This window comes from Pelecanus crispus, chromosome 5, assembly GCF_030463565.1.
Source record: "Pelecanus crispus isolate bPelCri1 chromosome 5, bPelCri1.pri, whole genome shotgun sequence".
Classification (NCBI taxonomy): Eukaryota; Metazoa; Chordata; class Aves; order Pelecaniformes; family Pelecanidae; genus Pelecanus; species Pelecanus crispus.
In genome coordinates this window covers 11,335,978-11,363,427 of record NC_134647.1, presented here as the reverse complement: position 1 = coordinate 11,363,427, position 27,450 = coordinate 11,335,978, and the positions used below count along the sequence as shown (strand labels likewise).

The following is a 27,450-nucleotide window of genomic DNA, read 5'->3' as shown; positions in this document are numbered from 1 at the left end:
CCTTTCCTAACAGAAAAATGCACAAAAAAAGAGAAAATCACACTTCATTATTTTTCTAGCATTTGAAGGCGTTAGAAATGCAATCACTTAATTTGCTGAATGCTTATACAAACAATTCTGAAGGCTGTGTTAAACAAATCTTGAGGGGTCTTGTGTGCATATTTACTGCTATATATTCACATTCTTGGTTTTGTTTTTTTTTAAAAAAAAAAGGTTAAATGACATCTTTAATACTGGCGTCTTTTTTGAAAAAATGTGTGGTGATTTGTAACTGTCTTTCACCAAAAAGTTGTCGATTGTCTTCTAAGATTCTAAATAGCTGGCTGTTGGGTGGTTCATTTACTGGTGTGCTAAATATTTAATTTTTTATTCATTCTAGCAAATGAGACTGAATTAGCATTCTTCTGTGAGGAAGATTACAGAAACTACAAAGCTAATCCTGTTTCGGCCTGGTGAAGATCCCAAGAGATTGTTTTGTTTTCCCATACCTGTTGTAAATTTTCCTTATTCTGCTTAATGAGATTTTTCTTAAAGATCAATAAATCCTAGAGGATTGCTTTGCAAACAGTGCAATTCCCTTCCTATAGAAATTAATTTCTGTCAATATGCTAAGACTGAGAGAAGAAAAACTGTGGGACATAAATGCATAAATGACTCCCCCCACCCCACCCCGCATTTCTTTTTCCTTTGCTTGCCTCTTACGATGCAGGCAGTGCAATCTCTGACCTGTGACACACGTTCTTGGTGTGATCCTACAGCAGACATTAGCTACATATGGAGATTATACAATGCACAGTAAGGTCCCATCACAGTACTAACTTCTAATGGAAATGTTTTATGACCAAATCAATGGGTATTTTAGAGAGCTGGAGAAGAGAAGCTCTCTGTTTCAAGTCATAGCTTTACTTCTCTCATTTTATGTTTGGTCTCTTTTGTTTAAATGGTGAAGACTGGCAAGTGTTTCATGCTCTTGACTGGTGAATGCTTTCCTTTATACTCTCTTCCAGCCCTCCTTAGCATGCTGAAAGGGACAAATGACCATTGGGAGGCTTTTGCGTTCAAGCACCAGCTCGCCTGTTTCTAGCTTTACTTTACGGGGACACCTTCATGTCCAAGGTAGCAGCCTGAGTTCTGCCCGGACATCAGTGTGCATAAGTAGGAACTGAGCATTTTTCCAAACGGAGTGAAGCTCATGGTTTCAGGTTTAAGAATAAAGCCTGAATGATTGCATTTTTGCGAGGAGAGGCCCAGTCTGCAAGCTACATGTCTTCAAGACTGGAATTGATTCTTTCCTGCTTTCCAAGAGCCAAATACTCTGTTGTTATATGTTAGCTCTTGGTAATTCCAGGCTTTCCTACTATATTAACCAAATCAAGAATAAGAAAAAATAATCATGCATCCAGTCAAGTACCTTTAGATAGACACCGCTTATGAAACTGCTTTTTGGGGGTTACCAAGATGGGACAATGTGCCTTTAAGGCTCTCTTCACTGAAACAGAAATGATGCTGGCTCTCTGCCTTAGCAGGCTTTTTGGGCATAGGCTCTGCTAAATCAAATGAGACCTCATGTGCAATTGCTTTAGACCCACACATCTACCCTCAGCTCTGGGTGAGAGCTGACAACACCATTTCCACTAGAGACTTTCCAGAGAAGTAAGCTTACTGTTTCTTAGAGCTTTGATGATTTTTTTTTTTATTGACATGTGATAATGAAAGCAGATGTGTGATTTCCAAAGTATCTGAATAAAAGTTCTCTTTACGTTAGCTGTAGGGCCAAAGAAACCTCTATGTATTGTTCCCACCTCATTTTCTTCATCCTTCCTGACAACTCTCTGGTTTAGGCTCGTTTCAGTAGCTAGTTCTACTCACCAACAGCTTTGTTTTATTCTCTTGTGAAAGTAGTCTACCACTTTTGTCATCTGCGATTAAAAGGGTGGTTGTATCTTTATCTTGTAAGGGGGAATCCTGTGTCACTGAAGTCACCTGTGTTCTCTTGGGATTTAGATGCTGTTATGCATGCTCTGATGAATTTGTGAGGAGAACTTACCACTTGCTGCCTCTTCCTGTCCAGGCCACCTTTCTGTTGCTGGTACCTGCTCCCCAAACATGGGCCCGTGTCTCAGCTTCCTTCTTACACAGTCTGTCACGTTTGCCAGATTAATCTGGCTAATACAAGTTTGTACCTGTCTTCACAGACAGTTTAAGCTAATGCATTGCACTCCAGAGTACATCAGCTTTGTGCAGCCAAATTTACAATAATGAAGGTAACTTTGTAAGAAGTAGATGGCATACCAGAGAGATCAATGTCTCAGACTGTCCTACCAAGGCATCTAGATGATGTCCGTCAGCACGTTCAGGCTCTTAGACTGAGCAAACACTGTCATTTTCTTCCTCCTGTTCTGGGGATCTGAATTTGGTCTTCAGCCCTTTCAGACAGATTTGGATTGTTTTTGTGATCTCTTTTCTCTAAGGCATTTGTGTTTGAAAGAGTCACCAAATTTTAACGATTGTCCTTTCTGGGCTAGTACAGTTACAAACGTTCAGTGCCACAGTGCCACATCAAGCGTGGCGCAGTGAAAGAGCAATTCTACAGCATCAACGAGAAAATGGTACATGTTTTAATGCAAATATTCAAGAATGATGTGTCTGGCACTCCAGATTAGCTTTTCTTTCCAAGGGAAGAGTTAAACTACTGCTTTGTGAGCTCTGGCAATGGCACTTCATTGGCTCCTTTCTGCAGCAGCACAGTAGAGCCTTTTGTAATGCTCTCAATGACCACATTTGTAAACTGGATTCTTCCTGAAGTGTTTTTCTACTGTGCTTTTTTTTTTTTGTTGGCCTTTTAATAATGGTTCTTTCAAATAAACCCCACAAAACCATAGATAATAACTGAGAACTTGTAAAGGTAGATGCTGTTCCAACATTTGTTGGTGGAATATGGTATAGCCTTGTATCAAAGTAGGTTTGATTCCAGGGTCATTGAGTACTGAATGAAATCTGTGAACGCTGGCTAATAAATTACTACAGACTGAGATGTCTTTACCCATGTTGTTATGAAATCCTCTTTCTATTGAAGGAAACCACCTACAGAGTTGGTACCGTGGTTTATTAGCCTGGCAGAGGTCATGAACTGCATCGGTTTACAATTACAGCTAGTTAAAAGTGGCTTCTCCATAATGTGTAGTGGGGTAAATCATATAGCTTTACTTGTGTTCTTAGACATCATGGGGTTAATTAGGATTCATCTTTCAGTATGATGTCCTTGGAGCCTTTCACTAGCCTTTTTTTTTTTTTTTTTTTTTAAACAAAAGGAACAGCATCCAGAGTGGATGCTGAAATAAGATGCAACTTTTCCTGGGTTATTGCACTGTAGCAGGGAAAAGCAGTCAAACTGGAAGCCGGCAGGGGGGGAGGCTTGGGTGTTTCTTGGAGAAAGAAAATGACTTCAGAGAGAGTTAGAGGGTTTTTTAGGAGGTGTGGAAGAATAGCTACTAAAGGAGAAGGGAGGAAATTAGGAAAGGAGTTACCATGAAGAGGAAGAAGAGGTAACAGTGTAACTGAATAAGCACACAAAATCTTGACTACCACACTCTTGGCACAGAAATACTGGAGTAGTACTGCTTTTTATACCACTAAAGGTATGAAAATGGTGCATTTTAATAATTTTTGGAATTGAACTCATAAACTGCTGGAATAGGCATCTTGTTTTTTCTGGCTCTGTCATATTATGTTTTCCGCATGCAGCAGTTTTTTTGTATTTTTCTGTCCAGAGGTAGTTATGTTGCCTCTCGAAGAGGCAAGAGCTAAGAAAACTGCTGACATGGATAGCTGAGTTAAATGTTGACAATTACAATGGCATAAAGGAGTCCTCAAAGATCTGATAGGCACCACTGTTGACGCTGGGGAACTGCTTTATCAGATGTAAACATTCTGTCTTAGAGGTGATCCAGAGATAAGTTGTAAGCTGTGGTGTTTCTGTTTCACTCCCTGGGAGTATTCAGCACATCCCCTGACAGACCATTTACTTAAAAACAAGCTTGCAAGTAACAGTCCAAGTGTTAACCACAGCCATGACAGGACATCTGTGGGTCCTGTCCTTGCAAGCTAATAACCACAGAAATCCTGAGTGTCCAGAGATCAAGAACGAGAAAACAGAACATGTGATACTTGTTCTTGGGCTAATGGGACTGATAGGATCCTGGCTTCAGAGGAACTTCAGCTGGCTGAAGGCATTACAAATGCTTAAGGCAAGGGCATGCTTTTGCTTATTGAACAGTTTGGACTGAGCTCAGTCTTGCTGGTTGGCACCCAATCCTCCTTCCCTGACTTCCTTTTTGAAGTGCTACTTGGCACAGATTTGCACATGGTTAATGAATCAAGCAATGATGCCCAGAAGACAATTTTACCGCTTTTCATATTATTGTGACATTGACTTTTTCCTACTGCTTACTTTCCTGTTGAGTTAGAGAAACACACAGCCTTGCATGTTTTCCCTGCCACTTCCCTTTGCTTCTTGCTGCCACCTCTGCTGATTTGCAGTGCTTTAATGGTTAGGTTTACACCTCATCTGATATGCAACAGCAGCATTTCCTGTGGCAGTGAATGTGCATTCTTTTTATTAATTTTTGAAATAAAGAGGAGACCTTTTTCTACACTGTTGCTAATAGTGCACAACAAAGGATCCTTTGTTGCTTTACAGGAGGACTTGCATAGGAAGGACAGCACTGTCCACTGGTCAGTGGAAACAAAAATGTTTTTATCATAATGCTTTGTGTCTTGGAAGGAAACGAGAGAAGTTACATCAGGAATGCAAAAAAAAAAAATGCAGTGAAAAGCCAAGACCTACTGCCATAAACTGTCTTTGTCTGCAGAGAAAGCCACCAGATGTCAGCACAGCCTGTTCTTTCATTCTCCAGAACCTGTGCAAGCCAAGAAATATGTAATGTTTATGAAAAGTGCTTATCTGTGAATTGGTTTAGCCTGCAAAGTGTGTACTAGAGTTCTGGTGATGAAAGCTGAATCCTTCCTTGCAGAAAGTATTTCTTTTTATATTAAAATCAAAAAGCGGCAAATTGAACTGGTATCAGTGCTTAAATTCCTCTTGTTAGAGAGCATCCTTTGCGGAGCCAGTTCCAGCGTATCTAAATCTTTACATGCTGTGAGGATGCATTTGCAGAATGTTCATTTGAAGTATTGTCTGGAAAAGATCAGTGTTAACTTGCTGAGGTTTTGTAAAGTAGACTTTAAGTATGCCTATTTTTTTTAAACACAAGGAAAACCACCCAGAACAGACACACATGCAAAGCAGAGCAAAACACCTTCAGCAACACAGCTTAAACAGACAAAAAATGTATCCTTCATGCTTCTGACCCTCAGCTGCTACTATTTCTTCCTTGTAGTGCAAGGGCTGAGGAGAACCAGGCACTGTGTTCTCTGGGTCACGCTTTCTGAGCTGCGATGAGCTGAGATGGGATATGAGTTTCAGAGCCCAAACCCAAGCACTGTGCACAGCTTTATGCTGTGGTGATTGAAGTGCGCATAGATGCTGCCTGGTTAAAAGGGTAAATTTGAATTGTTGCACACGGACAAGGTGAGACGGAGCTTTCTGCTGAGATTCCTGTCACCTTACTTGCAGCAGCTTGCAGATGCCAGGGAGACTATCGAAGAGAGGGAAGTGGCAGGTAGAGCCTGGGTGACCTAAATTCTTCCTTCTGATTTGGGCTCCTGCTTTAATTCCTTTCTTTAACCTTGTAGCACTAGGGGTTTACCGCATCTTGATGTGTATGAGAACTGCTCGTTGATTCCAAACTCACTATAACCCTCAACAACTGTTCACAGTCCGGAGATGATGAATGGGAGATTGCAGCTGTGTAGTCTTGTGCTGTCTGCAGAGGAAGACTGCTGTGTGCAGGGATGCAGCCAGCACGGTGGGGCAGGTTGTTTGGGAGGTGTTATTCTCTCTTCTCTTCCTTCTGCACAGCACCCAGTTCTGCTTTGCTGGGGACCAGGACCTTGTCTCAAAGCGTGGCATGCCTGGCAGATAGCTGGGACCTGAGGTGGGCGTTTGGGCTGGTGATGCAGTGAGGGAGAGGATGGGATAGAGAGCTTTTCTTCAGTGAACTGAGATTTTTAAAATGGGAGGTGTGGTATCGGTTTGGTTTTCACACTACTTTGAAATCAGACCTTTGGCTCTATGCATGTATTTGCGTCCATCCAACTGGAGGACATCATGTGGTTTTAGAGTCAAAGCAGCAATTTAGAAATGGAAGCCTTATATCCTAGCCATGGCCATTTCTTCACACTACTCCCCTGCCCCATCCCTCCCAAATCAAATAAACCTGTTTTTGCAGAAAAAGACTTGAATCCTGCACAGTAACTTTGTTTTCTAGAGCGCTGAATGAGACAGCTGCTTCAACACAGATATCTGATTGTTGATAGCTCTTTAAGCCAGCAGGCTGGCATGCTGCAGCAGCAGCTGAAGCTAGCTAATTGCAGATCAGATATGGGAAACAGATAACAAGAGTAACTAACCAGCTGAACAGCAGCTGTAGTGGATCCTCCACTGCTGAGGTCTCTAAATCTAAAGCAGATTATCTTTCTAGGAGGACTGCTGTAGTGCTGCTTTAAATTGGAAAGATTCCTGTAATACTATGGCTTGTAATGTGTGATCCTCTTGACTTGCCACACACAACAGTTATTTTTAGTCTTTGATTATGAAAGTCCTGCACATGCTCTGCTAACAAGAACTGTCCCTAAGCAGAGACAGTATCTTCCTGCTATGTATTGCATGCTCAACTTTAAAATAAGCATGGTTCTGACTTGCACTAAAAAACCTTGTGCAGAAGTTGTGCAAAACTGATGCTGCTTATTAAGGCACAATAAACAGATAAAACTGTCCTAGCATAACAAATCTCTTTCCTCAAACCTGAGGCACAGTCTGCAGATCCCACTAGCTCTGTGTGTGAAAGTTTGAGCTCAAGGGTAACACCAGACTTTTGCTGCTGATTGTAGCAGGTGACGCAGCTGTGCTGGCCATTTTGGAGACCGGAGGAAATATATTGCAGAGAGGTACTGAATCAAGTGCATCCCCCTAAAGATTTAACTGTAGTTTGATATATCACTTTGTAAGTAAATCCCTGAAGAGCAAGAAACCAATTGCACTGTTAAAAGCCTTGTATTGTAAAACAGGAGTGAGAGAACTGTACCTGCAGAGGTTAATCTTCAGCACAGGAATTTAAATGAACTCATTAAAATCAACTTACAAATTAGCTCATTAAAATGCAATGCTGCAGATCCAGAAGTTGGTTGATCTGGCATGCCACTTCTATGAAGAAGTGACTTAAGAAACGGAGAACAAATTGATAGTATTAAAACTCCCTTTTTCTTTCCAGTCCCATAAACCCTCATCTGGAACACCCTCTTCCTTGAACTCTGTATCAACAGCACTTTTTGTTTAGTGAATTAAGCTTGTTTGATCCTCTGCAACAAGTGCTGTGCAATAACACTAGCCTCTTACAATGAAATGTATGTCTGTGCACACTTGTGCCCTCCCACGTGCATAGCAACTCCCTAATTGAGGCCCTGGCACCATGGGTCACAACAATGCTCATTTTCACTTACTACCTTGATCACGAGATTCTCCCAGCTGCTGGCTGTAGTGGGTTTTATTTCCTAGTGGTTAAATTCTAGATAATCACACTACTCTACTACTGCCATTAAAGTAATGGTATTGTTCAGGGGGAGGAGGGAAAAAAAGACTCAAACAAGTTCTGATATAATTATATAGACCTGTTCAGAATATCTTTTATATAACTACAGATGCCAGTGATTAAAACTGGCCTTATTCTTACAGCTTTTCAGTTGGTTCTTACATATCCCAGAGGCACATAGTAGGCAATACAGGAAATAAAAATATAAAGAATTTACATTCCAGCTATATATTCTGCAATAATATATATATGTGTGTGTGTAAATATATACAGAGAGAGAGAAACTTCAAGTACAAAACCAGTTAATTGGTAAATTTTAAGCTAACCTAACTAAACCTCCTATCCACATCAAAAAATTCATAGGGAAAAGATAATTGAAAAATTCCTCAAACTACTTTTCAGCATTCCAGAATCAGAAGAAATTACTCCAACTGTTGTGTCAAAGGTTTTAAGGGCCAGACACCTACAGGGGCACCATCTGAAATGCTGTTCTGCATTTATAGGAATTGGTTTCAGTCTTTAAAAGGGATGGTGACTGCCTGGACAGTGTGTTGGCACAGCCATTAGCTGGAAACACTTGACCAGCCTTTTTTTAGATGCTGTGGAGCTGCGGTAGCTGTGGGGATTTTGAGCTGGCTCGTCTGTCCATCTGGGCTTGTGTCCATCTGAAAAGCACCGTGCTGACTCACTAATGGATCCAACTCCTCAGGTAGGTCAGGGTGCTTCTGCTCATGAAAACTGTCCTTTTGCCATCGACGGGAAAGGGTATGTGGGCATGAAAGCCATGTAAACAAAGCCGAGGTGCAAGCCTTACTTCTGCTGGGCAGAAAAGTGAGTCTTTAACCTTGCAGCAACTCACAATAAAACCACACCTTTCCCCTAGAAGACAAAGCCTGCAAGCCTGTGTAATGTTCTTTCCCTGCCTCGTAATCTTTTTTTTTTGCCACCAGGCAGTAGTCTTGCCTGATCTAAAGATGTGAAAAGAAGCTTAGGCAGGAAAAAGAAGCATTGGAATACAATGTTGTAACCAGAAAATGTGTAAACTGGTGCTTTTATGTTGACTTTGCTTGATGATGAAATCGAAGAGAAGACTAAAAGAAGCTGCTGAATCCAGTTTTCCCTCAAGGATGAGTTAAACTGGAGTGGGTGGAATTATATTCAGGTGAAACTGTCTCAAGTCCATGCAGAAACTTAAGCTATCATTCAACCACAAATAAATAGTGCTGGCTAATCAGTCTGCTTGGTGAGTGATTTGATCAGATGCTGATCTGGGCTAGGTTGTGGCAGTGGATAGGGAAACCTGAATAACCGCAGCTTTCTGAAGGGGACAGTGGGAAAGAATGGTACCTTCCCTGTGTTGCCAAAAAACCCACAAACCAAAAAAATCAACTGATTATGAAATCTAGGCATTTCCCTCGTACCAACTTCTCTCTATTCAGTGAAAAGTAGTGGCGTTTGGAGACTTTACTGTAAGCCTTAGGCAAGAACTGAAATTCCTCAATATCATCACTGGCACCGTGAGCAATAGTTGGAGAATATTACTCACTGTAGTTATTTGAGGCTAAACAGGGAATTCTTAAGATTCTGTCTCTGTGTAGAAATCATCCAGGTTACAGAAGCAATGTTGGCTTGTAGAAGGGCTTATGTGCCCCAAAGTTGATCATTTCCCCCCATTTATATTAACTGGTCTAGTAACAAGTACTTTCTTGTCCCACAAACTGTAGCTCATTTGATGTTGACAGCTGTTGTTTTTCAAAGCAATACTGAACACTGAGTGGCTTTTTTTACTTAACTGTAGGAAAATGAGGCCATTCTAGCCATCTCCTTGTATCTGACCTCACTGAGGTAGTCTTCTTCTGTCATCCCGATTGCTTGCCTTTAAATGAGCTTTTGTGAATGGCTGTCCGTTGTCTGTTTGGTGATTTCGATGTCAAAAACCTAAAGAATTATTCTGATAAAGAGCAAGAGCTTGAAGGGATAGAAAGTGACAGGTGGAAAATGAAATGAGGACAGAAATCTTCATTCCCTCGCACCTTGTCCGAAGTGGGTGTGAAGTCAGAAGAGCATTTGATACCTGCTTTATGATCTAGCAAGTGACTTTTTAAGGTGCAAGGCAATGAAGGACTGTACCCAAAATGTACAACTGCTGTATTTTCATGTTGTGGTCAACACTTGCTGATCCCTTTGCAAGACCGTTCGAAGATCTTATTATCGCTAGTGAAACCAATGGGTTCAGAGCTGCTGTTTTGTCTGCATAAATGGGCATGTTCAGGTGACAATGATTTCTAAAAGCTTCACCCTATTAAATGTAAGGCCAGCTGGAAGGCCTTCATTTTCTCCATGTAATTTGGTGAAGCAGCAGGTCTTTCTGATAATTATCTTCGCTCTATTTCCATCAAATAATGCTTGAAACTTTGGCTTAGTAAAACAGAGAACATGCAGCAGCAGCAGCAGCAGCTGTCATTTCAGAGCCAGCAGTGCAGACCAGATGTGTGATGTTAGGGACATTTCTCTCTTCAAATGCTGGAAAGGTGCTTTATTTCCGTAGCTTATAAACATGCACCAGGCACAGCTTACAGAACCAGAAATGCTGTCTGTATTTGAGAGAACAGAGATACTTGGTCTTGCTGTCAGGTTTGGATGCTTTTAGTAAAATCTGTAGACACTACATAAGATGGATATTGCTGTTCTTACTTGTCCATAGAGTTATTGAGGAGACCAAAACCAGAGACAGTTCATCTTTCTAAACCTCACTGCCTTGATTGATCCACACACTCAAGAGGCAGGATATCTTTGCTGTCATAAAAACCAGAAAATCTGTGCTACTTCATATTAAAAAAAAAAAAAGGCATTGAAATTTATGAGAGCAGCTAGGGAAGCAACCGAGAAGTACTGGTCCAGAGAGCTGCCAGCCAGCACCTCAAGTGACTGATCTGACTAACAGAGTCCATCAGTTTCCCATGTATATTAGTGCTGCTAGCTCAGCTTTCACGGTCATTTTTAAGGCAATAATTGTCCTAGCAAATCAGCAATACAATTTAACTACTACCGTCTAAGCTAGTTTCGTGGTCATCCGTTTTCTAAAATTACCAAATTTTATTATTTACCCACAATACAATTATACCAAAACATACATATATTTAAGAAAAAGAAACACCTTTATAGAAATGTTGATAGTGCTTTGAAATCCTCTGTCACAGCCGGGGCTCTGTTAGACATTGCTGGAGGTCTCCCCGCTTGAATATTCCCCCGTTGCACTGGGCAGAACAAACTTCACGTATCTCCCCTTCTCCCAGCCTCTCCTGATTCGCAGAAGTCTTTGCCGGATGCAGGGCAAATTGAAGATGACTTTTGCTAGGATCACAGTACATGGGACGAGCAGCGTGAGGGTGTAGGTTGGAGGGAGGTAGAATTTATACTGGTTCTCATCGAAGGCCCTCGACCATCCATACGTGAGTGTGTGCAGAGTGCTGATTACCAAGGCAATAAATCCAAGGGTAGACTAAAAGCAAGAGGAACACACGTCAGTTAGCAGAGGACCTCGTGCCTGTCTGTTTTCCCATATTTTTTCACTCTATCCTGTAAGTGTACATAGCACAGAGAAAGCAATATGAGTATTGCTGTTTCTTGGACAGAATAAAACACGACTGGAAACCTTTCCTGGGTAGCGCGCCAGACTGCATTTTTCTTTTTCTAATTAGAGGTTAAGTGTGATATTAGAAACGCTGCAGGAGTTTCCCAGAAGATGCTGCCAACTCAGCTGAGAGGTGGGCTCCTGCCTCCGTGCAAAGCAGCAGCCCCCAGCCCCTGCTGAGCACATAACCGCAGGCAGCTCACAAATGCTCCTCCCCAGCCGCAGCTGCCAGCTCTGCTGCCTGCTGGTCTGTGGCTGGCGAGGGGCTGCTGACCAGCAGGGCGAAGCATCAGCGTCGTGGCTCTGGACCAGCAGTTGGCACCATCAGAAGTCAGTGAAGCCGTAGCCTCACAGAGAGCAAAGATACCTTCAGGTAACTGCTGTCATCTACAGGAAAATGAGATTGTGGAGACAGACGTGCTCTGGTCCGAGGTGAGCCACAGCCCTGAAGGGTTTCCTTCTCTGTCCTAGAGATCTGAGATCTGTGTTGGTTCGTGAGCCAGACCGTCAGGCTGTATGATGGACTAAGTCCTTGAAATGGGGAGTCAAGAGCCCTTTATCCAGTCAGGGAGGAAGCAAGAACCCAGCCCCTGTTCTGCAGACAAGAACTTCCCCCCTTTTCAGCTGAGGTCATGGCTCCCAAGCACCCACAGAGACAACATTTTGCTGAATATTTCCAGCTCCCTCTGAGGGTTGCTCTCAAGAGGGGTTTTACACTGTGGTCCCCTCACCGGTGGTTTCCCGCCAGCATCCGAGGTGGTGGCTCCCAAGCTTGCCAGCTCCCGCTGCCCACCAGCACTCAGCGGGAGCCGGGCGCTCACTTCCAGAGGCATCTCAAGTACAAGACTTTGCTGCTGTATTGCCAAAGAAAAGCGTGGGTGTAGCACATTGCTCTGCTGCCCTACAACCAAATTTCAAGATGCCTAGACAGGGAAAATTTTGCTGCTGATGTCCCTAACTTAGGGAAGGAAGCCTTTACCAGTCAAGATATCTGGCTTGGTGCAGCTAGTCAGAGATGGACAAGAAACACGGTCTTCTTGAAGGTATGTCCAGGAAAGAGGACACAGCAGGGAAGTAAGGGACCAGGGCAAGACAGGAGGAAGGACTCATCATTTTCTCTTGAAAAAATAATCTCAGCTGGAAAACTACTCAATTCAAAGCATCCCTTCCTATTTTTGATTGTTGGGAAACTATTTAAAAACCCAGACAACATTTTAAAATGTACCATGCTGTTACCAACAAACTAGACCAAGGATCCTCTAAGCTTCAGAGCTAATCATTTAGGCAGCTAGACGACTGGGCAGGGGAGGGAAGGAGAGCTCTAAAACATGCTACCAGATCTAGGTACTTTACTTTTACAGCACCTATCAGGCAGTCATGTGCGTGTCACTGAGTCCTGTCAAGATTTCACCCGTACAACACCCTGCCAAGTTTGGGAACCCTCCTCTCTGTGTTACAGCTGAGCACTACTCAAGGTGCCAGGAGTCGGGAGTAGACCTGTGAGCTGAACCTCAGTCCTGTGTGTATCCCTGCATCCATCCTTTCTTCCAGGAACAGCCATCGTTCTTACCAAAAGCCACGTCCGATTCCTAAGCCAAAGTGGTAACAAGCAGCAAACGCAAACAGGCTCAAGATTGGTTTCACTTGGAAAAGTAAGGAGGAGTTTGCTGGAATATGCCATGATCACAGTTGAACCTAACAGTAGGACTTGACCCATAGCTCATCCGTCATTTACCAACCCTGATCTTCTCTCCAGCAGGCAACAAAATCCCTGGGTGGCAAAAGGTTGGAAGTACCAGCTTGAGGCTCACGTGGCAGAGCAGAGATGTAAAGCAGGGCAGGGGGAAAGGGGACAGAGTGAAGTCCAAGGGCAGCAGACGCTTTCTGCCCTGGGCAGAGGGTGATTTTGGAGTCAGCCCGAGCGGGGCTCTACGCACGGCAGAGATGTCAGAGCTGGAGATAATTAGTTTGTTCCTCTTTCAACTGCTGCTGGTACCGGGGGAGAGCAGGAATGGAAATTAGTAGGACAAAAGGTGACAAACCATCACAGGGGCTCAGTGACCCACCTTTGCATGCAGACGGCAGGGCACATGAAACAAAAAAGCTAATTGGCAAAAAACGTGGATAAGCTGGTGGTGGCTGGAAACAGGCACTGGCAGCTCCTCAGCAATGGGCTGAGCCCCTCCTAACACAGACGAGAGCCTGTCTGGTGACAGCCGGGGTGCTGGGGCAGAGCAGGGTGCCGGGGCCGTCCCAATGCCATCAGCTGGCTGAAGGTCCTGTGGTCAGCAGGGTCCCACGGCTGCACTCACCAGACAAGCTGTCAGCCGGGTATGGGCTGATCTATAAGCGCACAAAACAAAAGTTTTGCTGATGGCAGCTTGGCTCAGTATATGCAGCTCAATATATACTCAGCATACTACCATGCAGAGCCTACTGAGCACCCCATGGGGGCTGATTTGCCAGTGTGCTTAGCCCTGAGTTTTGAAGCTCTGCTCTCATTTATCTTCTCAATGCAGTTTCTGGCTATGAAACTTTTTTGGTTTTTTTTTTTTTGTTTTAAACAGTGGCAGGGGTTTCTTTTGCACTGTCACAGCATGGGGAATATGGGACCACCACCCACGTAAGGTGGTGTTAAAACCCTCTGAAAGACGGCTGTATAACGATGGTATCTTCCTAATGCAGGCTTTGCATATATTTTCTATTCTGTATTAACTCTTATATCTCCCCCACCTTCTTGGTGTCTGTGAGGCTCCCTGTAATGCACCAGCGAAGGTGATTCAGTCGCATGTGGCTCATTTAGAAATGTCTGGGCAGCATCCAAAGCCAACGGCCCCTTCCTGACCCAAATACGTTTCTGACTTCTGCTGCCGTCAGTCCCATGAAGTCATTAGCTCCGTGGAAGCGGCTCTGGCTCGCGCTTCGTCGACAGGAGGGTTAGAAAAGGTCTGATGACAGATTCTTTATATCTTGTGATACATGAGCTAAGAAAGAAACCAGGTCAATTCAACCTTCAAATTCCAGGAGGACTTCTCAGGGCGGGAAGGCAATCATACACATTTTTACTTCTCAGCCAATTAGAGTTGATTTGTAAATCACTGGGGAACATTAAAAATGTCTCCTATAAGTTGAATTACATATGAATCATTCCTGTTAGCCAGTGTCTAGATCCTGTACATTTTCTGTTAAACAAAACTGGACATATAGGGGAGCTGTGTATCCAATTTAACGATATTTAATTGAAATTTGTGTATGTGCAGGAACTACGATAAAAATTAGCTGGGTTTTTTCTAAAACCTTAGCAACAAGCCAAACAGGATTTTTGGCCCATCAGGCAATAGATATGCATTTTAAGAATGTGGCAGTATCCCATGACACTAGTACAGGAGCACACACTGCTGCTGGAAAATGTCAGACTTGGGAAGCTCTGGGTAGGAAGGGGACTGAAGTGGCTCCTGGATTTGTAACAAGCCCCAGCCCTCTCTCAAATGTGGCTTTTGGTAGAGTGTCTCTCAAACACACTAGCCAGTTCAACTGAGATGGCAATAAATTGCTGCATTTTCTGGGAGACATCTGGCTGGGGCGGCTGCGCTCCCCATCTTCCCTATCTTTCACTTTTCCCAGGCACGGGAAGCCACGATGCCTCTGATGCACTGTTAAAGGGCCAAGTGCTAGATATCCCAAATCTTTAAGTAAGCAGCCTCGAGCTTCACCCTTTGTATTTACATTGTGCCGCTGTGCATTAATTCAGGGAGGATCACACTGAGTGGCATAAATGTTAATCTCTGGAGCCTGGGAGCAGTAGCTGTATCTGCCCTTAATTTGCTCAAGAAAGGTATCACCAGCTTATTGAAGAGTAAATAATTTAAGAGAGTCCTCATTTAAAAAAAAATAAACAGAAGCTAATATGCTAAGAGATCTGTCCTGCACTTTTTACATGATGTTTCCAAGATAGGGCACGATACCAGCCATGCCTCTCCTGCATGTGATCAGCTGGGAGCTTGTGTCGCACTGTCATGCTTTATCCCACACGGACAGAAATAGGTGGATCTTTCCACGAACTAAGCCAGCCAGTTCCTATGTGGGGCAGCCAAGAGCTATTTTGGAGCCCAGCATCACGTATGTGTCCTGTCCCAGCGCTGACATGCCCTTAGAAAGATGCAGGAAGGGGTCCCAAAGGGCAGATGCGACAGTCGCGTTACATACGCTGGTAGGAGGCAGCAGCCCTGCCTGCTGTGACAGCGTATATATTACATGGCACACCGCCAGCACCCTCCAGGAGAGCTGCCGGGCTGCCTGGGGAGCCACAGGGAAATGCAAGGCATTTCAAAGCCTCCTTCCAGGCTGCAAGGTGATAATTCCCTTCATTTGGGATTCCTGGTATGAGATGCCTAAGCCAGGATTGATTTATCCAACGTCCCAGCGGCTGCAGCCCTCCCCTGAGACATGGTGGCAAGAATTAATATGCTCCTGTTGTCCGATCCGAAAGAGAGGTTTAAAGCCAGGTCTCCCTTCTCCCCGAGGGATGATCTCTTGGGGGCAAGCTCTCCTGCTGAGGCTCTTCTACTCAGCGTAAATAATTACTCGCTAGCCCACAGCAAGAGAGGAAAAAAGACAAGCTGACTTGCTCGTTTGGTGATCAGGGTACCTGTGGGGGAAGTGGGGGAGCAGGCTTCAAACTCCTGCTCTGATGAATATTGAATTATTTATATGCCACTGAAGACCTTCAACAGGAGAGGCTGGATGATAGATATTCACCCCTGCATCCCCAAACCCTGCCTTCCCCTTTTGAAGGGTTAGGCGTGATGCACGGGGAAGGCTCCGCGGGGGAGATGCAGGGGGATGGGGTCCCACGGGGGCTCCCGCGTGTCGGGGTGCCACACGGGTCACTGCAGCGGGACTTCAAGCCTGGCACACGCTAAGCAGCAGTGACATAGGAGACACAAGTGATGAAGGATTTTAGGACTATGGGATACAACAGTGACATGGTGAGTGGAATTTGGCCTCAAACTGAGCTCTAATGTGCTGGAAATACTTGAACGTTCATTCCTTGCTGTCTCCATTAGTTAGCCCTAAGCCTGGCTCCAAGCACATCCCCGAGAGTGCTGCAGCCCCCGAGTCCGGGGTTTGTGAATGTCCCAAGTGGTGGACTCAGGTCACTATGGGAATTTGTCCCTTGGGAGCTTGGATATCACTGCAAGTGGGAAGAAGGCTCCTAAACCACTGAATGACTTTGGAGAAAGAAAAATTACCCCTGCACTCCTACTTCAGCTTTTAGAATCAGACATGGACTTTTCATTGAAACCACAGCCAGTTCTCTGTGCTTCTTGAGCGCTGACATTTTTATAGACCAGTCTAGGTCTTTTCAAACCTGTCTATTGAATATTTGGGTGCATGCAAGCTCTGCCAAACCTGACCTCCCCCTGCACTGTCCTCCCAGGTGCTTTCCCAACTGTTGTCTTTTCAGAAGCTCACTCTTCCTGAAATGCCAGGGCAGATCTGCATCCCGCAGCCAGCTCCCTCCATGGCAGGTTACCTGCCTGCCCTCCCCAGCCTGGTGCAAAGACCCTGCAGCATCTCCAACATGTCGTGCATGACTGACACGTGACCGGCTCCAAGGGGCATTTTGCCCACGGAAGGGAACAACACTAAGCTCTCAAAATGACCCCAAGGCTTTCTGCCTTTCTGCCCTGTGTGACTTCAGGAGGTTTTTAGCTGTGAATGGCAGCGCTGCTCATGGGCACAAAGGGGAAGGAGGACTCTTGCAGGGGGGGTCACGCAGGCAAAGCCCAGGCTGTTTTTTCTCAGGATCTCTAACTAATGCTGCTAAATGCAGGGTGAGAAAGAACTTCAGCCAAGACATTGAAGACTCCCTCCTGCAAAGCCTGCCACTAATCCTCACATGGAAGCCCATGACACACTACATTTTCCCTTCCCCCTGAGACAGCAGCACCCTCTGCAGATCGGGTGAGCCCTGCGTGAGAGCAGGTTACGGGTTATGGGCCCCCCAGGACACACCACATCCCACTGCCCTGCCATCACTGCTCCATGTCACCTCCTGCGCAGGGTTCCATGGCTCCAGGGTGCACGGGGAGGTGTGGAGTGGCAGGGTTTGCCCCTGACACCAGTGTGCAGCTTGTGGTGGCCGTGCCAGAGCAGGGACGTGCTGGGACAGCAGGTCAACCTCTGCCCTCTGTGGTCTCCATGAGGGCCTGGCTCTGACTGCAAAATCACTCTCTGGCATTGGCAAATGTCAACTTTACCTGAATGAAACTGAATTCCCTCCAGTTGAGAGAGTTTGCGATGGATGGAAGTGAAGTGATGGCAAGTAACGACAGCAAGCCCAGGGCAATTATTCCAACAGAGATATAAATCTCCATCCTCCAGACTTCCTCCTCTACCCAGATATTCATCTTCTTCTCCGCAGCCTGGCATGACAACGAAGGTTTGTTAAAACGGAGCACTTAGGAATAGAGGAACTGAATTTTATCTGTATTCGTTTTGGTTTTGGAAGCAGGTTTCCTGGATGAACACTGGGTCCTATTCACACCTCCAGCGCTATTTGCCCCTGCATTTTGGGAGGTTTGAAAATGCTCTTTTATCCCACCACTGTTTGGCCAAGCTAGACCAGTTCTGAAGCCTGCTTGGAAAGAACTGCTGAATGCTCTCAGCTCCCACAGCCCATAACCACAGCAGCAAGCCCCAAAGTTGCATTTGGAAAGCTAATTAGAACAAGAAGTCAGTTTAAAGCCATGAAAACAAATACAGATGCTTGAATATGCAGTAGTCTCCTAATAACCTTCGTTTTAAGTGCATTTAGGGGGGAAATTGTTCATGCTAATGGAAGGGAAGATGGGTTTTATGCTGCATGGCAAAGAGCAACATTTAGAACCATCCTCTTTAGCCCATTAAATGGGTTTAATTTACTAAACAAAGATGTTGCTAGAAAACAGGAGGTAGAGGGGAAATGCACACAGGATGCTTGCCTGAGATTAATGTGCAACTGTGGCAATTGAGAAGGACCTGCTCAAGGCTGGAGCCGAGAAGCTGGGGATGTCGTTTGATGGATGCTTTGAACAGGCACCACTGCCGAAAGCAGCCATCCTGCTCCCTGCTGCCCCCACGGCCCCTTCCCTTCTCTCTGTTGGGAAAAGCATTTGGAAACACTCGGGCATCCCAGCACAGAAAGCAGACTGGTTACGGGGCAATTCCTTGATCAGGTTCCCCGCTCAGCTGCACAAAGCTTGTGCCATCCCAGGAGGGAGTGGGGTGGAGCAGCCAGAAGCCAGGGGCAGGAGAAGAGCAGAATCACATTTTCCCATGGCAGTGCCGGGTTACAGAGCTGGCTGAATTGCCTGAAGGTAGCAGTCTCACACTGGATAAACACTGCCGAGAGTCTCAATAAGGCAATAAAGCCCTTTCCTATTTCCTCATTCTCTTAGACTATGACCAGTTCTTCACCGTCATTTTGTTAAACTCCCGGAGGCACACTGTGAAGAGGACACACCTCCTACACAACAAACCCCCCCGGGCTTAAGACTTGGTCACTCCAGCAGGCACCTACTGCGAACATCAGTGTGAGCAAATGGTGATCTCCTGAAATCTAGAAAGAAAAGTTGAGGGGAATTCTGCTCCTGCCACCACTACATTTGTCCTCTCCTAGCATTTTTCCTGCCTCTGCCCTAGTCTCAGACATGTCAGGTCCCGGGCAAGGCTGCTTTCAAAGGCTTGTCTGTGCTTCTAGGGAGCACAGGGGAGTTTGATCTTAGCCCTGGCTGTAAATGCATGGGCAACCCCCTGCTAAGGATGGCTGGTCCTCAATGCGGATGGGTGCACGCCCGGTACGTGATGTGCGGTTGCCTCATGGAAGAAGTGCTCATACAGGTAACACTGTCTGTGTTATTCCCACTGTCCCACGCATGCTTTGGAAAGTGAATGCAAAGGCCAAGATATTAAGCCTGCTACCCAGCATCTGGATGTGTGTTGAAGACTGCTACAGGTGCTGACCTGAAGAGAACCCACATTACCTGCTTGACGGCCATCTCGATTAACTGGTAGCGGTGAGAGCGGCGCATGGGCAGACAGAGGCTGTACACGGCATGCAAAGCTGCACAGAAGAAGCTGAGGAGACCAATCTGCTTTCGGTGCTGGAGCCACTGGTCGAGCCAATCTGGAAAGCGCCTGTATTTGGTGCCATAGTAGAGCTGCAAGCAGGCTGCCAGCACCCCGGGCAGGTAGACGAGAGACAGCATGACGTAAGAAACGCACGGCAGCGTTGTGTTGACCACCTCAATGGGGATCTTGTACAACTTGTTCTTCTGCTCCCTGATATAAGGGTGGATGACCTGCCGGATCAGGTTGTAAGTGAAGAAGCAAAGAAAGAGCCCCAGACCCAAAAAGATGGGGATTTTCCAGGCTGGCAAGAGGCGCAGGGGTATATTCTCAATCTCAGAGGCTGACGATATGCAGCCCATGTCCACAGGGGTGAATCCCATGACTTGAGCAATTTCTGCTACAGTGCGCTTGGCTTCTTGGTTATTTGAGCAAATCAGAACCTGCAACGAACAGAAAGATACACACAGGGCAAAAAGAGATCAGGCTGCTGGGAACGAGTGTGTCGGGAGGGATGCTGTGCTAAAGGAAGCCTACATCATTCCCCTGAGCTTCCTGGCAAGCTTTCTGATGGGGATTTACTATGGCTGCCAAAGATGTCTCTCCTGGACAAGTTTCCTTTCATGTGTGCACCACCAGTTTGTTTTACTGGCTGTGTTTAGATAAACAGACGATTAAATAATACTTTTCACTTAGGCAGAGGCTCCAAAGACTACAAAGCGTGAAGTAAGTAGGGGTACTTCATTTCTGAGCAAAGAAATGCAGAAGCTATGGGGTGGTCTCTGGATGCCACAGCCAGCACTCAGACCCCTTTTGCTGGAGCTTAAGGACATTTGCTGATGCTGCCAGACCCCAACTTCTGAAACAGTTGGGACTTGGCCTTTGTCAGAAGAAAACAATACCTGCTTATTTCCATCCCTGGCACCTGACTGCAGTGTCCACGCAGAAATCACATTAAACCCCTTGACCACAGTGCAGGCTGGGAACAGGGAAGCCAAGTACTCAGCGTTGGATTCTTTGTGATGGTTGATCTCGGTGTTGTTGCTAACATCCACCAGGACCTTGCCCGCCATTACATCAGCCAGGTCACAGAGGGTGGAGTAATGTTCCCTGAAAACTGCCACAAAAATGACATCCGTCTTCTTCACCGCATCAGCCTGGAAGGTGACTTCTGCTGCAGAAGGGAAGAGGCCAGCTTTGCGCTTTGGGTTGCGGCTGCCGACCACCACCTTGAAGCCGGAGCACACCAGGCGGATGGCCAAGGACCGTGCGAAGTCCCCGCTCCCCAGCACCCCAATGGTGTGGCCGGTTGCAGGCATGATGCTGGGGTCACCCTCCATGCTCCCATGGCCCAGGAGGGGTTTGGCCATGTCTCCTCCAGACATCCTGGCAGGAAAAACAAGGGGAAATGCAAGTTCATTGTTAAGCTCTTGCAGAGACCCAGACCATATCCATGGTCATGGGGAAAAATGCCACTTAGGCCACGTGAACAGAAGTGCACGTGGTTTTGGTCCCAGTAGCCCAGGACGCATCTGCCAAACCCACCAGCAAGTGTGCAGTAATGTACAAGCACCATTGGAGGGGGACAGAACACCATGTGGGGCTGGAGGCAAAGGGTTTTAGGAAGGTTTCCCATGTTTGTGTGATCCAAAACCTGGCTGCACTCATCCATCCTTTGCTGTTCTTCATGCTGGCATCTCATGCTGCCAGCGCAATCCTAACAGTGACCAGGACCAGCAACTTTCAGAGTCCCACGGAGCCAGCAGGCATCTTCTGAAAAGCCCAGGGCCAGGGGTCCATGGGGATCCCTGAGCCCACATTTGGGAGAGCTGAGGGGGTGGCTTCTGATCTGCAGGAGAAGAATCAAGCCAGGGAGTTTAAGCCGAAATGAAAGTGTCCTAAAAGTGGTACACAAAGAGAGTTGCAGCCTTTGCCTGTTCCAATATCTGGGTCTGGCAAGTGCTGTTTGCTTCAGCCCTTCAATGAGTAATGAGAACTTACTCGTGACATTTAAAAAATATATTAAAACATGATGGGATTTGCTCATGAAAGATCTTGATGAGCTTTACAAACATTAATGAATTTTGCCCTGTAACACTCTGCTCTCCGTAACAGATTAGATATTGGCGCCACGGAGAGGTTTTAAGCAGATCAATAAATTCATGGGCAGCACACCAGCCAGCCCTGGAGGACAGATGAAACTCAGGCAGGGAACTGCCAGGCTGTTCACGGGCTGTGCCACCAGTGGCTCAAATCTGTCTCCCAGCTTAAGGAATGGCAAATCTGCCCTCAGGGAATGGCAGACTCCTTAAGGGCAGATTTTTAAAGGGCTCAGGAGGTGGCCCAGGGAACTTAGGCACCAGGACATCTGGCTTTTGTATTGGGGACACTGGTAGAGATTATAATAAAGACCATAATTAACAAACTCATGATATATTGGGGACCAAGGCAACCTGATTTTGGCGGAGTACAGTCTTGCCTTATAGCTAGCCAAGTTCTTTCAAAATGAAGGTGACCACTCTGATGGGGTGACCTGGTCCCTGGCACAGGCTGTGTTTTTCATAGGCTTTTGGAAATGTCCTTCACCCAAGGCTTTTCTGGGATTGAAGCAGTAGCGGTGCAAAGAGGAAGGGAACTTCTACATGAATAGTTACCAATGGGAAACAGAGGGTAGCAAGAAATGAATAATTTTCATAATTGGAAGAGGTTATCAAGGGATTTCCCTGAGGATCTGTGTTTTTCAACATGCTCGTAAGTGATCTGGGAAAGGGAGTGAGTACGGAGAAGATGGAGCTTGTGGGTGATGATCGTTTAGGACAGTCAACATTTCTTGAGAGGAATCTGCAGCAGGATCTCCCCCTTCAAAGTGCCTGAGCACCAAAATTCACTACTGACATGTGGCAAGAGCTGCCTATGGGCATAACTCCCCCTAACTATATGTATACTTTAATGAGCTGTAAATTTGTTAAAACCACTCAGAAAAAAAAGATCTGAAGTACTCTGAAAATACCAGATCGGTGCTCCCTGATCGGCACACATCAAAGAGAGCCTGAGTTACTGGGGGAGATCTCTTACAAAGCAACCACCATCTTTCAGTCCTGCTCCTCATGGAAAGCCTACAAAACACCTTCAGCAGATGAACCTCAAAACTATAATTCACTGTTTTGGATACAAAAAATCATGGCTATGGTGACAATACTGGTTCTACGGCAGAGGTCTGTCTGCTCTCCTTGCCTCTCACCAAGCACCCCCCTGCCCCAGAGGCCAAAGATGCATGTTCATGGAACAAGTGCTCTCAGGAGAAAATAAGTGCCGAAGAAAGGCATGATGACTTCTCCCCTTTAATAACACCTTTCCTCTGCTCCCCACATATCACGTAGACTTTGTTTCTAGGTGAATAAGAGAGTCCTGTTAAACTCAGAATTACTCATACTTCACTCCGAAGGTTTCTGCTTCTGTTCCAGACCTGCAGAAGTGTTTATGTGCTGCAAGGCTGATTTGGTGATGCTGGCTGTGTCAGCTGGGTTAACCCAGGCTGCTGCCTGGGCACACCCCCTGCCTTAGGTATATTCCATGTGTATCACAGTCACTAGGATGTTTCAGCCAGGAACTGGGGGGAAAGGCATACAAAAGAACACAGAAAACACTACTATACCATGGTATAAATCCAGCTCATTCCGCTGCAAAAAAAGAGGGAATAAAATTAGAAGATGGCCGTAGGGAAACAGTGAGAGAGATGACAAGGGCTGTCAGCTTGGAGAAGAAACACACCGGTGAGGAGGGAGAAGGGAACGCCTGGGATTTCTCGAGGTGAAGATCATGCTTACAAGCAGAGCTCAGGTCAACAGGAATGCTGGAGAGCAATATGGAAAGACCAGTCCTCTTCGTCCACAACCAGCCGTACTGCAAAATCCCTAATGTAAACTAAAGCAGCTCTATCTGAAAAGATGTGTGGTTTGTTTTTTTTTTTTCTGGCTCCTTCCTATCAGACGCTTTATCAAAAGCTCACTGCTTTACTTTTTAGAAACCTTCTTGCTCCACCTAAATTTATTTGTGGCCAGAACTATTTGTTCTAGGGCCAATGCTATTGTTCAGCCTAACAAGCTTTCTTTCCTACACCCCCCCCCCTCCTTTTCCACCACCTGTACGCACAAAATGTTATCCCAAAATAGAGACGTGTCTCTGGCTCTCAGCCAAGGGGAGAGGAAATCAACATTCAGGGTGACAAAGCGGTTGTTACCTGCACTCATTTTATAATCAATCTAAAGTGCCTCAAAAGCTCTCTCCGTGCTCCCACAGGGACGTGAATTTTGCTGCAAGCAAATTTCCTTGTAGTGTGTTTTCTCTGTCCTGTAACTGCCACCAAACATGTAGAGAGATGTTGGCAACGTTTGGAGATAAACAGCTTTGCTGTCTCCAGTTGTTTTGATTAAAAAGGATAACAGAATTAAATGGCCTTTGAAGTCAGCAGGATAGTTAAAAAGCAAGAAACCTCAAAATGTTTTCTGTGGATTTTGGTGTGATTATTTTAGTCATACTTTGACTGTCGGGGCGTTGGTGCAGGACCCATCCCCACTGCACAGCCCTTGGTGGGAGGGCAGCTTGGTCCCCACTGCCAGCTGCTGTCCGTCACCACGGGTCGCATTGCCATCGCTGCCACGCACCAAAATCCTCCCAAGGAGGAGAAAATCCTTCTTTCACCGTAAACGCATTTCACCAAGACAAACACTGTGGTCTCAGCCTAACAGATGCCTGGAAATGGAGTCTCTGATTAGGCAACAGTTTTTTTCACTTCTGTATCTCTGTGGAGCATGCAGACCCCCCCACCCCACCGCCTCCCCGACTTACCACGTTCACGCTGCTTTTTCGGCACCTATGAACAATGTGCTACCTGCTTAAAACTCTCCCTCCCAAAGCTAATTCTTCACAGCAAGATCAACCCACCCAAAGTCAGTGCGAAGCACTTGTAGCCAGGATGCTGTGGAGTCACCCGGAGGCGGAGGAGGCCAAGAGTGAATACTGCGGTGCTTGGACACATCTTTAGCATGCTGCAGCTTTAGATAAACCTCATTTATTGATCTTCCCTATCAAGGAAACTCTACCCCTGCTGAATTATGGCATGCGCAATTCAAGGAGATCAGTTTCTTACCGAGGAAGCTACCGGATGATTTAAAGCACAGCCCAGTGGAAACAAATTAGCTTCAATCCTAACTGGGAAGCAGTTCCCTAATTAAAATATCTAATACAATGTAAAGCTGCCCTTCAGCTAGACTATTAATGACACCCTTATATCACTGCATGGGGATGCTACGTCCAGCTCTAGTGCACTTGTTCCTGTGTGCAGTTCAACAACTGCATTGCAATTACTGATCTTATTTGCAGGACAATAGCAGCAATGGGCAACGAGCAAGATGGGGAGCTCCGCTCTGCCATGCACCCTACCAAAACTGGCCAGAAGGCCACTCCTGCCCCAAAGAATGGGATCAGACAGACAAAAGCTGGGTGAAACAAAGCAGTCAAATCTCTGTTGCCCAGGCAGAGGGAGGGAGGGGCTCTCACAGAAGAAAAACATGGATAATTCGATGTATTTTGCACCTGAGGCTTGGCAGAGGCCGTTAGCTTAGGCTCAGTGCCAGGCAAACAAGGTTTTTCTGCCTCTCTGCCCACGCTGAGCAGCCTCACCTAGGTTTTGCAGCAGGACAGCCATTCTGGATGGTGCTGGGCTGCAGGAGCCTGCTCAGGTGTCTCGGGGCTCACAGCAGAGTCCATCTGCCAAGCAGATCATCCCCCACCGCTAACGGGGAGCCGGCTCAGTCATTATCCTCTTTCAACAGACATGGGGGACCGAGATAGTAATGATAACAGGACTCCAGCAAGTTTGCCTGGGAAGACCCTGATATCCTTGACCAAGTCTTTAACAACGAGACCATCTTTTCAGGCCCCTTTCACTTCCTCTGGTACAGGAGGATAGCCTAGCCAGTTCCCGTAACTCCCAGTCTGGCCATGTTTGAGTAGCAAACCCTGAAGAAGGATGGACCTGTGGTGGCAAGGCACGGGCTTCACTTCAGTTCTGGCCAAAAAAATCAAGACCCATTTCACTGCCTTGGTATTCAGATTTATCAGATAAAAGACAACTCAGTGTTACAATAACTCTAATAAAAAAAGCAATGCCTTAAACATATCGCTGAGTTAAACTGTGCTGAAGAACAGGGCAGCAATCTCATAAGGAGCTCCAAGTAATGGTCCCGTCCAGTGCAACCAAACTGGTTCCTGTTTGCACAAAAGCTCATCTCTGGGCTCAGCCTCATGTACGGAGCCTGAGCCAGCAGTACCTTGGCTAAAACAACCACTTTTGTGTCTTCCCCCGAGGTCAGGTTTTGTTTAGACTGACCACAACTGAGTCTCAAGTAGCTGTGGATTCAGCCCAGTGCAGGTCATCACACAGCCTCCTCTGTGCTTCAGCTTCTGCGTTGGGCATTGAGATAAAGCACATGATTATTATCTACATCCCCTAATGAGCACGTGGGCTGAAAGACCAGCAAGCCGCAGGAGGAATCAAATGATATAGCAGAGCCCTTGGTCAAGTCATTGCAGAGGAATATTCCGCTTTCTGTGCCAGGACAGTCCCTTTGGGCTCTGCTGACCGCGGCTGGCACCCAGCTCCATGGAGCATGGTCCCACAAACACACACACCGAGGGACAGGGGTGATCTCTGCCCACAGGGGACTTCTAAGCTGCATGGAAGGACCTTTGAACCACCAAACTGAAGCCCTACAGCTTCTGTTTGCAGAGCAGTCTGCTCAGTGCCATGCCCGCCAGCATCTCCTGTTGCATTAACCCTCGAGAAGCCCCAGCTGGAGAGGAGAATTCAGCATCTGAAGTCTCCATTCAGGTCTTGCTGTGAGCAGAAATACTAACTTTTTGGCTACAGCTGTTTTGTTTCCAGGCAAAATAAAACCTTTAAGTCTCTTTCCCACACCCGGAGCGTCCCTCCAAGGAGCACAGCGAGTACGGTGTACCTGTTGGGACTAGAACAGATTTATGTAAGAAAAGGGCTTATCCAAAGCTGCTTTAACGCCAGCTCTGATGCACATTCCAAGAGACCTTTCAGTCCTGCCCAGGCTGACTGGAAATAACCCCTCTGCTCTGCAGGCAAGGGAAGGAGGTGGGGAAACCAGGCTCGCTGCCTCCTTCCCTCTTTCTCCTTCCAAAGCAGAGTTAACTCCCCGGTGGCGCAAACCAGGAACTGGCAAAGGGAATAAAATAATCTGTTGGTATTACTTCAGCCAGAAAAGCCATGTTGCAAACCTACCCGGGACACCAGCCAGGCCATGAGAATGAGGAAACGCTGGGCGCCGGGCTCCCCCCACCATGGGGCACACGGGGCAGGGAGCACTGTTGGGGAATGGGGGGCTGTTCACACAGCACCCGTACCGCTGGGGTGGGGAGGTGGAACAGGGACCTGCCCTGGGGGAGATGATCCTGCCCCGAGCAGGCATCACTGGGTGCTGAGGCTGTCCCCTGCAATATGGTGGGGACAAACCTGCCGCGGGACCCACGGGGTTGTTGTGACCCCAGACCTGCCGTGGGCTCCTGGGGTTGTTGTGACCCCAGACCTGCCGTGGGACCCACGGGGTTGCTGTGACCCCAGACCTGCCGTGGGACCCACGGGGTTGCTGTGACCCCAGACCTGCCGTGGGCTCCCGGCATTGCTGCGTGTCCCCCTGCCATGGCTCTCCAGCTCTCCACCCCACTGCATTTTGCAATCACAGGTCCCCAGGGCAGGTGTTTATCTGATTAGCTCATTTATCAGGTGTTTATCTGTTAAAACCACTTCCATAAGCTCCTGCAGAGCCCAGCTTTCTCCCCTCTATCTCTCGATCCAATTAACCTCACCACTTCCCCTCTTGCCCCCACAGGACATGGCAAATGACTTGACCCCGCTTCTCTGCAGATGCATTCTGCATTTTGAGAACAGGTTGTCTCTCTTCAGTT

The 27,450-nt window shown here is 46.4% G+C and overlaps 2 protein-coding genes across 5 annotated transcripts in view; one reads left to right on the top strand and one right to left on the bottom strand.

The window, feature by feature from the left end:
- The window catches only part of C5H2orf76 (chromosome 5 C2orf76 homolog), a 41,491-nt gene that overhangs the window by 11,351 nt on the left and 2,690 nt on the right, over positions 1-27,450 (top strand). Inside the window, exon 7 of one of the 4 annotated variants that reach the window (XR_012831056.1) lies at positions 380-415. The exons of 1 other annotated variant lie outside the window; for it this stretch is intronic. Coding sequence is in view for 2 of the 3 variants with exons in the window: in XM_075710502.1 (XP_075566617.1) it covers positions 380-456 (77 nt within the window). In the remaining variant the exon portion in view is untranslated. Of the gene's footprint in view, positions 1-379; positions 544-8,212; positions 8,244-27,450 lie in introns of those variants that run through there. 2 more of the 4 variants (XM_075710504.1, XM_075710502.1) reach the window with 2 other exon arrangements.
- Positions 10,506-20,917, bottom strand: STEAP3 (STEAP3 metalloreductase). Its single transcript, XM_009481406.2, has 4 exons — positions 20,358-20,917; positions 19,371-19,898; positions 17,607-17,771; positions 10,506-11,211 (listed from the first exon to the last, which is right to left on the bottom strand). The coding sequence occupies exons 1-4, from the start codon at positions 20,838-20,840 to the stop codon at positions 10,921-10,923; spliced, it is 1,467 nt and encodes a 488-aa protein (XP_009479681.1). The 5' UTR covers positions 20,841-20,917; the 3' UTR covers positions 10,506-10,920.

Coding starts and splice junctions, on each gene's coding strand:
- STEAP3 (XM_009481406.2), bottom strand. CDS start 20,840: ATGTCTGGAGGAGACATGGCCAAACCCCTCCTGGGCCATGGGAGCATG. Junction 19,899..20,357: donor CCAGGGATGGAAATAAGCAG/GTATTGTTTTCT, acceptor TGTTCGTTGCAG/GTTCTGATTTGCTCAAATAA. Junction 17,772..19,370: donor TCGAGATGGCCGTCAAGCAG/GTAATGTGGGTT, acceptor TTGTCATGCCAG/GCTGCGGAGAAGAAGATGAA.